This window comes from Electrona antarctica, assembly GCF_951216825.1.
Source record: "Electrona antarctica genome assembly, chromosome: 9".
NCBI classification, from domain to species: Eukaryota; Metazoa; Chordata; class Actinopteri; order Myctophiformes; family Myctophidae; genus Electrona; species Electrona antarctica.
The window spans coordinates 37,923,123-37,938,560 of NC_136790.1; the positions used below are offsets into that span (position 1 = coordinate 37,923,123).

At 46.5% G+C, this 15,438-nt stretch overlaps 1 protein-coding gene across 3 annotated transcripts in view; it reads right to left on the reverse strand.

Moving 5' to 3' along the window:
• ripor3 (RIPOR family member 3) overlaps positions 1-15,438 on the reverse strand; it is a 43,532-nt gene that overhangs the window by 516 nt on the left and 27,578 nt on the right. For 2 of the 3 annotated variants that reach the window (XM_079509933.1, XM_079509935.1), the window contains 15 exons: positions 12,700-12,825; positions 11,406-11,551; positions 10,573-10,681; positions 10,246-10,403; positions 9,039-9,212; positions 8,518-8,593; positions 7,169-7,648; positions 6,155-6,291; positions 5,087-5,252; positions 4,404-4,533; positions 3,876-4,043; positions 3,589-3,753; positions 1,785-1,987; positions 843-926; positions 463-553 (listed from right to left, as the gene is read on the reverse strand). In XM_079509933.1, coding sequence (XP_079366059.1) covers positions 463-553; positions 843-926; positions 1,785-1,987; positions 3,589-3,753; positions 3,876-4,043; positions 4,404-4,533; positions 5,087-5,252; positions 6,155-6,291; positions 7,169-7,648; positions 8,518-8,593; positions 9,039-9,212; positions 10,246-10,403; positions 10,573-10,681; positions 11,406-11,551; positions 12,700-12,825 — 2,413 coding nt within the window. The remainder of the gene's footprint in view (positions 1-462; positions 554-842; positions 927-1,784; positions 1,988-3,588; positions 3,754-3,875; positions 4,044-4,403; positions 4,534-5,086; positions 5,253-6,154; positions 6,292-7,168; positions 7,649-8,517; positions 8,594-9,038; positions 9,213-10,245; positions 10,404-10,572; positions 10,682-11,405; positions 11,552-12,699; positions 12,826-15,438) is intronic. The other variant, XM_079509934.1, reaches the window with a different exon arrangement.

The following is a 15,438-nucleotide window of genomic DNA, read 5'->3' on the forward strand; positions in this document are numbered from 1 at the left end:
GTTTTTAGAATCGGCCTCAGTCCAAAATGGGTTAAAGCCCTCCACACATTATAACATCATACCATCCACAGAATAATACATTTATTAAATGGTGGATGAGGCTGCGGAGGCAGAGGGAGTTTTTTTTTTGGGGGGCGTATTTGTTTAGCAAATGGGAATGAAGGAGGTGAGTGAGTTGAACGCTGAATGAATGGATGTCTTACCAAAGGACAGCACAGTCTCTATGAATGGATGTCTTACCAAAGGACAGCACAGTCTCTATGAATGGATGTCTTACCAAAGGACAGCACAGTCTCTATGAATGGATGTCTTACCAAAGGACAGCACAGTCTCTATGAATGGATGTCTTACCAAAGGACAGCACAGTCTCTATGAATGGATGTCTTACCAAAGGACAGCACAGTCTCTATGAATGGATGTCTTACCAAAGGACAGCACAGTCTCTATGAATGGATGTCTTACCAAAGGACAGCACAGTCTCTCTGGCTGCTGCTCTTAGATCCTCGTCTGTAGAACGCCACAACTCTGCTATGTGATCCACACTGTCTGTAGCCTACGACGCACGCACGCACGCACGCACGCACGCACGCACGCACGCACGCACGCACGCACGCACGCACGCACGAACGCACACACACACACACACACACACACACACACACACACACACACACACACACACACAATTTTCGATAGATTATTAAATGCAATTGCATTTAGCCAATGTAAAACACAACGGAACGGTGTGTGCATGCGTGGGTGGGTACGTGGGTGTGTGTGTGTGTGTGTGTGTGTGTGTGTGTGTGTGTGTGTGTGTGTGTGTGTGTGTGTGTGTGATTGACCTTGAGACATTTCAGGGCCAAGCAGGCAGCCTGTTGAAGCTGAACATCATTCTGTTTGAGACTCTCTGTGTAATACACTATAGCCTGGATGGAGAGAGAGAGAGAGAGAGAGAGAGAGAGACGAAGATTTTTTATAGATGTCAGCGTTAATTTAACTCAGATTATGTACAAATGGAATCCCATAACGGTCTATTTGGTCAATCATTTCTCTGGGGACCCCCTGGAAGCCCCTTGGCGATCCCTGGATCCCTTGGTTGCATGCTGAAAATAGCCGATCTACAAGCTCGGCTATTTTCATCATGCAACCAAGGATACAATTACTTGTCTTTTAGTTCTACTGGATCTCTTGTCCACTAGTCCCCCACATTTTTGTCTGTTTTTATTACGTACGTAGCTCCGTAGCTTATACGGAGTTAGTTAGTTAATTTAAGCTCACCTAGACTGCATGCTTCTTCCTGCCTTCCTTCTGCATATGGTTCCTGGTTGTTGTTATGTGATGTTTGCTCCCACCGCCACCCCAGCACCACCGGTGGGCTCTGCTATTTATGTTCCCCATGGGGGGTTGTCATTGTATATCTATCTCCCTGCTCTTAATATTTAATGATGGTGTTTAATTGTGCCGAGCAGGGAGAAAAATGTAGCAGATATGCCAAGATAAAATATTATATGCACTTGTATTCTCATTCTATAATAAATATTGGTTAAATCTATTCGTGAGTTATCTGACTGTGTACTTGTCTCATTGTTTAATGTACGTCTATGCTGCAACCCAATTTGCCCTTTGGGGACACTAAATAAACTTGAACCTTGAACCTTGAACCTTGAACCTTGACTGAAATATATTTAGTCATAGTTTTAGTCATCATAGCTCAGCTGAAAAAGGTAGTCAATGAATATCTTTCGTTATAGTTTTAGTCGAGGAAATCATACGCTACGACCCACCTTGTTCCTGAGGGCTTTGCATGCTGCCGCTCTGCTCAGGCAGCTGGCAGCAGCTTTACACACTTTGTGGTTGGATTCAACCTGCAGAGCAGCCAGAGTCTGCAGGGTCCCGCCCAGTGGGAGGAGCTCTGCCATGCTCCGCCCCCGCAGCTTCGTTAATGCCCGCCTCCTTTTGGGGCTCCTGAGGGACGATTCGAGGTACACTGAAACACAAGGGACAGTCATGGAGATGAGCCAGAGGTCAGAGTCTGAGTAACAGACTGATCTGTGTGACACGTGCACGCACGCACGCACGCACGCACGCACGCACGCACGCACGCACGCACGCACGCACGCATGCACGCACACCCACCACAATGCCTTATTGTGGTGTGACCATATTGACAGACATGCTCCAGATGGCTCTGAACATTGGAATGTTTGGAATGTTTTCATGTCGTGTATAACTACATGCAAGCTGACATAATGTGTTAAATATTATATGGATAGTTATATTGCTGCTTGTAGATCTTCTATTTTCGGTAAACGTCCCATAGGGATGCTGGGATTCAAAATATAAATGTATGGTTCCATTTTTGTGGATGTTTTCACTCCTGTCCGTCCATTTGTGTGTCCGTCGGCCGTCCGTCCACGAGTCAGTGTGTGTGTCAACTTTGCATGCAATAGGAAGAACCTCTACCCCAAATATAATATAGGCCGCTTCACAATTCGGTCTTTTTTTATATATATATATTTTATGGAGGGACAGACAGTAGGCTGACAGGAAATGGGCAGAGAGATGGGGGGAAGACATGCAGTAAAGGCCGTCGGGATCGGGAGTCGAACCCGCGGCACACTGCCAGACTGGGTTGCCAGCCAAGGTGCCTGGACCACTGAGCCACGGCCCAGGTCCCAACTTTTACTCTTGAACTGTAGGTTGTACATTCGGTTTCCCAATGGTCAGCACGTCCCTGAGTACTACAGCTATTGGTTCATGAAAACTACAACATGACGTCATGCCGCGGTGGTAAGCGACTCACCGCTCAGTGTGCTCACTGCTCACCCAAACACGGTGTCTGTGGTCACCGCATGAACAGTCCTTTACCTTCTCTAGACAGGAGGGTGATGTGCTGTCCTTTACCTTCTCTAGACAGGAGGGTGATGTGCTGTCCTTTACCTTCTCTAGACAGGAGGGTGATGTGCTGTCCTTTACCTTCCCTAGACAGGGGGGTGATGTGCTGTCCTTTACCTTCCCTAGACAGGAGGGTGATGTGCTGTCCTTTACCTTCCCTAGACAGGAGGGTGATGTGCTGTACTTTACCTTCTCTAGACAGGAGGGTGATGTGCTGTCCTTTACCTTCTCTAGACAGGCGGGTGATGTGCTGTCCTTTACCTTCTCTAGACAGGCGGGTGATGTGCTGTCCTTTACCTTCTCTAGACAGGCGGGTGATGTGCTGTCCTTTACCTTCTCTAGACAGGCGGGTGATGTGCTGTCCTTTACCTTCTCTAGACAGGGGGGTGATGTGCTGTCCTTTACCTTCCCTAGACAGGTGGGTGATGTGCTGTCCTTTACCTTCCCTAGACAGGAGGGTGATGTGCTGTCCTTGACCTTCCCTAGACAGGAGGGTGATGTGCTGTCCTTTACCTTCTCTAGACAGGAGGGTGATGTGCTGTCCTTTACCTTCCCTAGACAGGAGGGTGATGTGCTGTCCTTTACCTTCCCTAGACAGGAGGGTGATGTGCTGTCCTTTACCTTCTCTAGACAGGTGGGTGATGTGCTGTCCTTTACCTTCTCTAGACAGGCGGGTGATGTGCTGTCCTTTACCTTCTCTAGACAGGCGGGTGATGTGCTGTCCCAGGTCCTGGATGTTCCAGCGCTTCAGGTAGACAGACAGCTGGAACACAGTGACCCTCTCTGGGCTGCACACTGGACGAGGGCTGGGCACCAAACCACAGCACGACAGCACCCCCTGCAGGACCTGGCAAAACACTGCAGGGAGAGGAGAGGAGAGGAGAGGAGAGGAGAGATTTATGACTGAATGAATGGAAGGACTGATGAATAATTATTTTTCCATATTGAGCTCTCTATCGTGACGTGTCCTTGTCACATACCTGTCTCTGATTGTCCGGGCTGCTTGGCCTTGACTCTGTGCGAGTAGCGTTTGCGCAGCGCCCTGGAGAAGCTGTCGGCGTGGCAACAGAAAGGGGAGGAGCCGTCGCCGCCGACACACTCGTCCCAGAACAGCAGCAGGTCCCTGTTTCTCTGTGACTGAGGAAGAACTGCACACACAACACACCAATAAACCTACAGAATAACACCTCTGTTTCCAACAACAGTTACCCATTTGGTCAGTCACAGACTAATTTTGATGGGTCACGACTCGAGTAGAAATCCCGTTTTCTTTTCCTACATGAAAAAAAATATATTTCAAACAAACAAACAAACAAACAAACACACAAATCTACGAAATTCCATCAATACAAATAAATAAATAATAAGTAGTGAAAATAGCCAATCTACAATCTTGTGCGCTTGTAGATCTACCATTTTCACTAGTTTAGGTTAATCTCTCGACCTGAACAGTTTTGGAACCACTTGACTAGACAGACAGACAGACAGACAGACAGACAGACACTGACTGTCAGTGGTAGAGATGTTGTGGTTGTTCTCCAGCAGCAGACAGTTGATGTGCTCCAACGCTGCAGCCTGGAGCGTCATCTCATCCAGCAGCTCTCTGACAGACAGGCTGAAATTCACTGCACTCACTGCCTGGAACACACAACACACCACGCACGCACGCACGAGCACACACGCACACACACACACACCACACAGACCATACCAATTCATTTTTATAATCAAAAAACTTTATAGCACTGGTTAACAAACAGTGGGTCAGGACCCAATTGTGGGTCGCACATCAATTTCCGGGGGTCGGGTGATGAATATCCAATATTAATTTCCTAAATTTTGTCATTAGTTGTTTTCCAAAGATTTCCACACAAAAAATCGCAAATTTTCATGAACAAATTCAAACATTTTTCCAAAAGAATTTCATGAATAAACTAAATTAGAAAACAACTGTTTAGGAAGTAGTGAAAATAGCAGATCTGCAAGCTTGTAACGCGGTGCAAAGCGATGCGTTGTGTGCTTGTAGATCTGCTATTTTCACTAGTTGCAAATTACGGATTTCTCTTTTATTTTGGGTCTTTTGCTTAAAGGTTTGGAAACCACTTCCTTACAGTGTACATTATATATTTATTATACAGTATATATTATGAAACATTAGACCGTTAGGCAGTTTGTTTCAATGTGTTTCTACCTGTAGCAGGATGGTACAAATGTCCAGGTGAGTTTCCAGTGTCTGGTCAACACTCCAGTTCCCAGAAGTCAGTGGGGCGATCGCCAGTTCCTCCTCCGAAGCTGATTGGCTGTCGTGGGAGAGAAGACCCATGCTTCTCAGAGTACTCTGCTGGAATGAACTGATTCTATTGGACAAGAAACAAGAGTGACAGTGACATTATCACAATGACAGAATGGTCAGATGATCGATGGACGATTTTTCACACAGTCACTCACGACAGATAAAACCAGCGGGCCCCCGCGAATCCCGCATCGTCCCGCAATTAACCAGATACAGAGCTTATAGCTATAGCCTATAATAGCCTCCACTTTAGCAAAATATCATGTCTGATGAGAATGTACTGCGCTGGACTTCACTGTACAAGCACCGTGGAGTCTGTCTCACACTCTCTCCAACAGACATCCTCAGCCACGCTCCCAAAGTGGCAGCACCTGTCACTCATTAGTAGGCTAATCACTCTGTGAGGACTTAGGAGTGCATATGTGTGGAGTTACTTTTCTCCACAACGGACTTTTTCGCTTCTAAACCGCTGCTGCTGTTGGGAGTCAGGTTCCGCGAGGCCCGGTCGTGCTGTCTCCCCCCGGCCCGGCCCAACGTAGTTCCGCCAGTGAATCCATCCATCCCTCCCTTCCTCCCTCTATCCATCCATCCATCCATCCATCCATCCCTCCATCCATCCATCCATCCATCCATCCCTCCATCCATCCATCCCTCCATCCATCCCTCCATCCATCCATCCCTCCATCCATCCCTCCATCCATCCATCCCTCCCTCCCTCCATCCATCCATCCATCCATCTCTCCATCCATCCATCCATCCCTCCATCCATCCATCCATCCATCCATCCATCCATCCATCCATCCATCCCTCCATCCATCCATCCATCCATCCCTCCATCCATCCATCCATCCCTCCATCCCTCCCTCCCTCCCTCCATCCATCCATCCATCCCTCCATCCATCCATCCATCCATCCATCCATCCATCCCTCCATCCATCCATCCCTCCATCCATCCATCCATCATACCCTGTCTCTTTGAGTCTCAGGCTGCCCAGACAGGACGTGTCATCATCGGACAGGAAGTCAAAGCTGCCCAGGACTTCCTCCACCGCCAGAGTCTCTTCTGATGAAGATGACGAGCTCTTTAACATTGACAAGTCATTCTGCAGGACAAACGCACGCACGCACGCACGCAAGCACGCACGCATGTACGCGTACACACACACACACACACGCACACGAACACACACACACGCGCACGCACACACACACACACACACACACACACACACACACACACACACACACACACACACAAAGACATACAGGAATTGGCGAACGCCAGAGGATGTACAAATGTACTGTATATTTCTAAAACTATGAAACATTTCAAAGATTCCTTTTCAGTGGGGGTTTCTAGGTGTAAGTATGTAGGACTAGTAGCATGCCAAAGTTTGTGCTATTGCCATTGAGAATGCATTGGGCGTTTAAGTTAAATAACTCAGAAACTACAAAACATTTCAAAGTAAAAAGTTCCAGCATGTGTGCCCACATGGTAAGCTGAATTATAAAAAGTGTGAATGGAGTTTCTAGGTGAAAGTGATGTGTCATAGAACTGCCGTTGAGCCCCATTATACATTTCTCAAATTTGAAAGCACTACTGTATGTTTCTTCATGCTTGCACTTGCCTGTGTCACCGCATCCACACTGCCAGCGATGAGAGCGAGCGAACGATGAAATTAATACTTGTTTTTCAATGGGACTGTCCTGACGTACCGCGAGTGACAACACGCCGTGCAGCGACGTGCATTACGAACCCCATGGTGACTTGAATTCATGGATAATTTTGTTTTTTTGTTGCATATAAGCCAATAATTTTGATGACCAGCAGTGGTTCACTATGGAGACACAAAGATTCTCCTTTATGTCTCCATATAGGGAAAGGAACCACTGCTGGTCTTCAAATTATAGATAGAAAAAATAAAGTCATTTTGGGGGTGAACTAAAATTAAAATACATGTAAAGTCTGGGTGGCTGTACCTTCAGTATGGTTGCCAGGTGCAGTATTTGGTTATCCAGCATTCTCAGTTCTTTCTCAGAAGAACAGCTGTGGTTCTGCAGGCAGTTCTCCAGCTCAGCTATCAGGGTTCCCACACTGACTGCCTGGGCCCTGCGCTGGGCCCAGCTCACCACAGGTCTGCCCAGGGACGGAGCTATGGATGGAGGTATGGATGGAGGTATGGACGGAGGTATGGATGGAGGTATGGATGGAGGTATGGACGGAGGTATGGATGGAGGTATGGATTGAGGTATGGATGCGGGACCTGATGGAGGTATGGATGGAGCTACTGGTGAGTGTAAGGGTGGGGAGGGTGATGGCGGTACGGATGGAGGTAGTGATGAGGTTATGGGAGGAGGTACTGTTAAGGGTGGGGACGGTGATAGAGGTAAAGAGGTTGGGGGTGGAGATGGGGTAGGGTCAGGGAAAGGGGTGAAGTCCGTCTGACCTTCTGGGGACTCCTGTATTTGCAACAGAATGGAACAGATCAGGTTAGGATTCACGAACAACCCTCTAGTCTTAGTGAAAGTGACTTTAGTTACGACAACATTCAAATGTCTTTATTTTCCTTTCAGACTGTTTTGTTAGCTTGTTCAAAAGTGAAGGTTGCGAACATGGTGACGGACCAAAGAGTAAAGGTCCCTGCACACTGAAGGGAAAAACACAGCACAAAATCCGAAGAAAGGCATCAGTCTGCAAGGACCATAACAGTTTCAAATGAAAAGAATCCACAGTTTTTCTCCAAAACATTAACATTAATTAACTAGAAACAAAATTTAGAAGAATCTTTACTGTGTGCCTGCAGCTCGCCAAGTCTGTGCAACCTTGTGTTCGGGAGGTAGGTTACACTATTACACTATTTACACTATTACAATGGACAAATGGCAGAGTCACCACGTGGGTGTCCCCGGGGGGGTCCCTGGAACATCCAGACCACCAGGAACACGCCCAGGGGGCGGCCCAGTTCCGGCGAGCCTTCCCGTGTCCGAAACGGTTGAAAAATGACAGTTCCCGGCCATACCATAGGCGTCAAAGTTTTGCGGAAGATGGATGATGAGGGATAAGTATGGCGAATCTCAAGCTGTGCTATGGTAGGCACACAGAATTACACTACTTTGTAACAGTAAGTGTCAACAGTAATGTTTCGGCCACAGTTTGGCCTTCATTGTTAGTGTTATTTCCACTTTACAGGTAAAAACATTACACAAAATAACATGAAGGAAAGGAAAGGTGCATATATTACATTATGTATTATTAATTCAAAGTAAGTTTTTGAATAGAAACATGGGAGTACTTCCTCCACCTGTACTCTGTGCTCCATAGGTCTTACCTGTCTACTATCGCTGGTCTGTCTGAGGCCTGGCTCTGTTTCTGGATTCTGTCTGAGGATGTCCGGAGTGCTGCACCTGTCATGCAGTCATATTAATATGATCTCATTCATCAATTCATCTCTTATCTGATATGAAACAAACAATTAAAGCTGCACTTTGTAACTTTCCTTTTCTACCCCGGATTTGAACTTGCGTGGTGTCCTGCGCACATCCTGCGCACAAGCACATCCTGACCTTTTTACCACTGAGCTAATAAAGCCTGCTTGCTTGCTCTGGGGATGGATGGAATTTTGACCCTCAGATCAAACTTCAAAACAGAAGCAGGATCATGTCAAAGGTTGTATCCAACCTAGACAGAGGATTTGTCTCAACAGAAGAGCACCCCAATTGTATAACTATTGTATTAACATACTCAACCATATACAGAGTACAGACTGGTTAAAAATCATAATTTGATTCATTAAAATGGGTTACATTATTGCAACTCGAACACATGAATGAATAAGTGTGATGTCCTCACCTCTTGGTCTCTGACACGTCTCTCCACTCCTCGTCTCCCAGCGTTCTCATGCTCTGCGTGTCCTCCAAGGTGACCTCCAGGGAGCCGTCCTCTCCCAGGGACAGCTGGCTCTGGCTGCCCCCGACACTGGTGCCCAGGCTGGGGCTGGAGGTCCGGGTCAGGCTGCTGTGGAACCTGGGATTGGATAATGTTCATCACAACAGGGCTGGATTGGGTCAAAAAGTCGGCCCTGACATTTTGTCCCAGACCGGCTCACGACAACCGGCACGGCGATAGCAGATGCCCTACTGTACCTCCCACTGGGTCGAGGCACATACAAACAAACAAGCCCTAATACCACCACTTCTGCTGAAAAACAACCCTTCATGTTCTGATAATTACCATAATGATCCTATTACCTATTACAATTCATTGCTATGCCAAAAGGCCAGTCCGCCACTGGTTCACAATGGAAAAAAACTGTACATAAAGATCATGGTATCTGACTGTAAGTTGCTTCCACGGACTGAACTACTTTTATGCTATGTTGATGAATTCAATACATAGGATCACAAGTCCCCAGGACTTTTTTGTGTGTTATCCTTTTAGTCTTTCTGTACCACGTGCTGTGGACATTTCAGACTAATAAAGTATTCAATCAATCAATCAATCAATCAATCAATCAATCAATCAATCAAACACTGGTCACGTTTCAGAAGGAACGTACTGTTACTGTTACTGTTACTGTACATGTCAGAATGTAAAAGAACCAAACACCTTATTGTTACAGATGACAGAAGAAAATAAACGCTGCGTGGGTCAATAAGTATGGAACAGCAGTAAACAGGTGCTATTTGCTCTTTGGAAAGGGTTAGTTTCAGGAGTTCTAAGTTAAATTCCGTTGTGGGGGTAACACCCAGGATTCTAACCCTGGTCTCCTGCGTGGAAAGCCAACATCTTCTTAATTAGGCCTACTAAGCCAAAGGGATATCCCTTCTGGGTTGGGGGAGATATCAGACCTTTAGGCCACCAGGCTGAGGTTAGCCACTCTGCTACATGACACAGTGGCATCACAGTGGAAAAAAATAGTAGTTAGTTCACCACTCGATTTCTTTCGCACTGTGATGCCCACAAAGGAATTGAACTTAGAACTCTTGTCCTGACCCTATTGTGAATGTTTTATCTAAAGGAATATGGCCAGGAGTATAAGCATGCTAACTCTGCTAACCTGGGAGTGAGTGGAGTGCTGGTGTGGTTTGGAGCGATGGCACTGTGGGCGGGGTCCGACAGGTAGCTCAGTAGAGACACGCCCCCTCTGGAAGGACGGGGCCGGGGAACCAATGACGGCACAGAACCGTCTGCATCCTGCAGCTGACGTACCATAGACTGAGGAGAGCAGAGAAGAGGAACTGTGTTATTAGCGTGTGTGTGTGAGTGAGTGAGTGAGTGAGTGAGTGCGTGCGTGCGTGCGTGCGTGCGTGCGTGCGTGCGTGCGTGCGTGCGTGCGTGCGTGCGTGCGTGCGTGCGTGCGTGCGTGCGTGCGTGTGGTGCTCACTATAAAGTATTTCTCGGTGAAGCTGGGTGTAGTCGGAGCTGTCCAGCTGTAGACAGAACTCTTCCTGCTGGGAGACACTGGACGCATCTTCTCCCCACTGTCAAATGGACTGGAACACACACAGTATTTATATAGCACTATCGAAAGCGCTTTACATAGATGTGCATTACATTCACCCATTAACACACACATTCATACACAGATGGCTGAGGAAACCATGCAAGGCTCCAACCTGCACTTCAGGGGCAATTAGGGGTTCAGTGTCTTGCTCAAGGACACTTCGACACTAACACTGGGGGAGCCCGGGATGTAACTGGGAACCTTGCGGTCCCTTCTGACCACTCTACCGGCCACTCTACCCCTGAGCCACTGCCGCCCTATGATCCTAATCGAGTGACTTAAAATAAGCAACACAAGGTAATACATCAAATGCATAGAAATAGTAATCTAGGATCATAGGTAAACCAATAACCTATCATCAGTCTAACATTAGAATATCGCCCAAAAAATCTATAATCTGTACATTGAAATTATACACACCACACACGCACACGCATACATGCACGCACCCACGCACACTCTGACAGAATCAACTACAGGTGTAAAGAAGTGTCTGTCAGGTGAGTAAACAATATTGGTATAGCAGTGGTGTAAAGTAACTGCTCATAGAGAGATTGAAAGCTACTGAGTAGTGTGCGTTTGTCTGTGTGTGTGTGTGTGTGTGTGTGTGTGTGTGTGTGTGTGTGTGTGTGTGTGTGTGTGTGTGTGTGTGTGTGTGTGTGTGTGTGTGTGTGTGTGTGTGTGTGTGTGTGTGTGTGTGTGTGTGATCTTACTTCCAGGTGACCTCTAGCTGCAGTTTGATGGTCCCCAGCTCGGTGATGTCCACCAGCATCAGCTGAGGTCTCGCCACGAAGAAATCTGCACTCGCACACGTTACCATGCCAACCAGCAGCCAACCCAAACCCTTCGCCTCTGTCACCTGGAAACACGCATTTGATTGTTTTCTTATTGAAGACGAAGGTCTAATTCTAATTGGCCGGAATGAGATGATGTATGATGATAAGAGCGCCCCTCCCTTCACACGGGTGTGATTTTGTATTTACAGACATGAGCGACGCCCACTTTCCCATGAAGGATAGAGATGTGACAGGAGGTCATCAGGACAAGAACATTTAACACCTGTGCACAGAACCATCCTCAACCCATGTTAACGTTGACACGTTGCATGTTAACGTTTAGGGTTAGTTATTATGTACTTGAGTCAATATAGTCCGCATTTATGCATGTTCACATTAATACATGCAATGTTATTGGGATTAAAAAAACATCCAGTGTTGACAGTTTTTTGTTTTGTTACCACAGCCTGTCTTTACTCTTTGTCTAACCTGGGATCAATTACCATTTTTGGGTTTCTTTTGGGTTTTCTTTCGGAAGCTAACGGAAATAACTTTACGCCATCAGGCAACCGGAACCACCGACCAGAACTTCCGGTGCCATGCACCTCCTCCAGCTAGCAGAGCGCGCAAGTACTGTTTTCGGCTGCGTATTTCGTGGGCGTCGCTCGGCCAATCAAGGATTGTGTATTTTTGGTGGCGTCGCTCGGCCAATCAGGGATTGTGTATTTTTGGTGTACACAGGTCGTACACAGTTGTAGGAAAATAATTTTGTTTTCAATTGGAGTAAGTTTTATTTTAAATGTTTGTTTATGGCTTTCGTCTTTATATTTTATATTTTAAAGCGGGCGGACAGTAAGTTAACAGGAGTCAGCAGTAGTTTGCGCGCTCTGCTCGTGCACAAGTAGGCCATTCATGGCCTACTTGTGTGCAAAGCGCAACTTAGCAGCTCGACAGAGTGCATTTCTAGTTTAAAATGTCCATATTTTATTCTATTAACTCGTAGCGCGAATACTGAGACTAAACTAATTGATTCACCTTATGTGGGGAACAAAAACAATGCAACGCCAACTGGAACCAACCACCAGAATATGAATACCAGGCTTTCCTCTGCAGTGGAAAGCATGATGATGCAAGATTACTCTTTGTCTTACAATCTGTCTTAATCTGTTTTACTCTTTATCTATGTTCAAGAATACTTGTATGAACAAACAAAGTGCCTGCGTGCGTTTACCTTGATTTCAAAGTTGTGATGTATGTGTGGGAGGAAGACCATCTCCTCTTCATCCCAGTACTGTCTGTCGTCTGATTGGATCCTCCCTCGGATCCTCCACCGCTGGCGGCCCAATCGCACCACCACCTGGAGTCACATGATGAGTTTTGATGACATCACACTAGGTCACATGACATCATCATCATCCAATTTATAACTTTAATAAAGTTCAAGTGGAGTTGCAAGTCTTTATTTGATCAACTCGGGTCTATTGTCAACACATGATTTGAGTCAAAGTCATGACTCGAGTCGACACAATTGGATAAGATCCAGAACAATCGTATAAAATAGAAGTATTAACGACACAGGGTCCATAACGTGGGGCATTCATGGAAAAAAAAAGTGTGAAGTGAGGGGCGCTAATATATTAATATATTAATCATGTTGATTAGGTGATGTAATGGTGATGTAAAACAAACGGTGTAAACAAACATTAAACGCCACTAACAATAAAGAGACAATATGACGTAAATGACACATTATGACGTAAATGTTCCCGTAAATGTACAAAACAAACATTAAAAAAAGCAGTTGTAAGAAAGATGTACTGTAGGTTATAATTCTGTGAAGTTGCCCAAACTGAAATAAAAACAAATTAAAAAAACAACAACATTGAACTAAAGACAAACATTAAACCTGTGTATAGGAGGTCACTTGTGTGAAGTGAGGGGCGCCCACTGTATTTATATCGGACACATCTTACGTCATCATTTAGTGCCCCAAACAAATTTGTACTTCACAACCTCTGAACCAACTGATATGCCCATTATGCAGTATATGTGCATATACTGATGACCTCAGGGATCTCCATCTATCTATAAATGCGCCATGTCTGTCTGTCTGTCTGTACTTGTGTACTGCTGTAATCCACGTAAATCGAGAACCCTTCACCCCACAAATTCAACACACTTCAAGACACACGCTTTCCACACCCCCACAGGGAGTGCAGTGCCCGGTGTCGAGTCGGTCGGACCCACGGTTGTCCAGAACCGCCACAAAAGGCCTCTGCCCGGGCTCTGTACAGGGCCCCTGCCCAGGGTCCATATATGGAGCTGGCCTGTTCTGTCATCACAACACTCCATAAGGCCTCTGCTCGGGCTCTGGACAGCTCTGACACAACACAACACTCCATATTTGGGCATGCCTGACTCCATGAATAAAGGAGAGAGACAGATACAGAAATCTCCATATATGGGCATAAAAGGGACACAGGCAGATGGGTGGAACGGGTACTCTGACATGGGTACAACGGGTATTGCATAGCGGGGTGGGGCATGCATCTCCAACTTCCATCGTTACAGACTCAGTGCTCTACAGCCGGGCTAGGAAGGTTGCAAATGCATATCTTTGCCAGGCTGAGTGCAACTCATATATGGACACGTCTATGACGTCAGTCATCTATGACGTACAGTATGATTCCATATTTAGGCACTTGTGCTGCTCTGACAATATAATATAAATGTGAATGTAACGGGTAGCACAGCATGATTTTACAGAGCCAGTATCGAGCAGCCGTTCAGTCAATATTGAGAATCACAGCAGCTGTCTAGATGGTGTACATATCTGACGGCAAGGTTGTTGACCGCAAGCCATGGGGACTGTCCAAGCTGGCTGACCTGTTCCTGGGAGTGGTGGCGTTCGTCCGCGGGTTCTTCCAGAGTCTCATTCAACCCAATTCTCAGCATAATCCTGATGAAAAGAGGACAGGCAGGATAGACCACAGCGGAGGCCCCCCCTGTCCTCCCGAAGGAGGAGGAGGAGGATGACGCTAGATAAATGCCTACATCTTCCAGTGCAGTGATTCTCAACCCTTTTTCATTTCAAGGACGCCCAGCTTGATAAGCATTAGGCCAGGCCCCAGTTGATACATGTTTTATCCCTGGGACCCCAATCCAGTCCATTCGGTTCCCAACTATAATCATATAGCTGGGGTCCCCCTGGACCCCCTCAAGGACCCGTGGGGGTCACTGGACCCCCAGGTTGAGAACCACTGCTCTAGTGTATGTAGCCATTGGCCTCTCTCTGTTCATCATCGATGATGATGATGATGATGATGATGGTGAGGCCACCACTCCTCATTGGTTGCCTCTGCCGTTTGGTGACGGTAGATTCATGACGCCTCCCTGGGAATCCCTACACGTAGGAGCCAGGATGGCTGAACACGGCAACTAAAGCCAATCAGACAGGAGAATAGGACACTTACTACCAACCGAACTGCACCACAGCAGACATGACTGCAACATGTAAGACAGCTCAAGCTTCATCTCCATAACGACCGTAAAGACGACCGTATAGTGGACACTTTTTCATGATTGGCTGCCTCTAAACCAATGGGAGACATCCCATATAGTCTGAACGGCATAAAAACCTATACTCTGAACCAGAGCCATAGAGTAAGACAGGGTTACGCAAACTCCGTTCACTTCATGGGGCCAGTCCAATGGCGGCTCTTCTACATAGACTTCTATTGGTTTGTCCCTATTTGAAGGCTTCAAATAGAGACAACCGGAACTTTACGGAATGCATTGGAGTCTATGGGCTCGCGCAAGTACATGAACCACGTGATCGTGCTGTTTTCTGCCCCCTCAATATTGCAACTCTTCTATCAGATGGCTCTGCTCTGAACGCACCTGGCAGTTATGACTGAGTCATTCTTGTTTCTTTTATTTTTTATTTATTTTTGCTCTCACCTTCACTGAG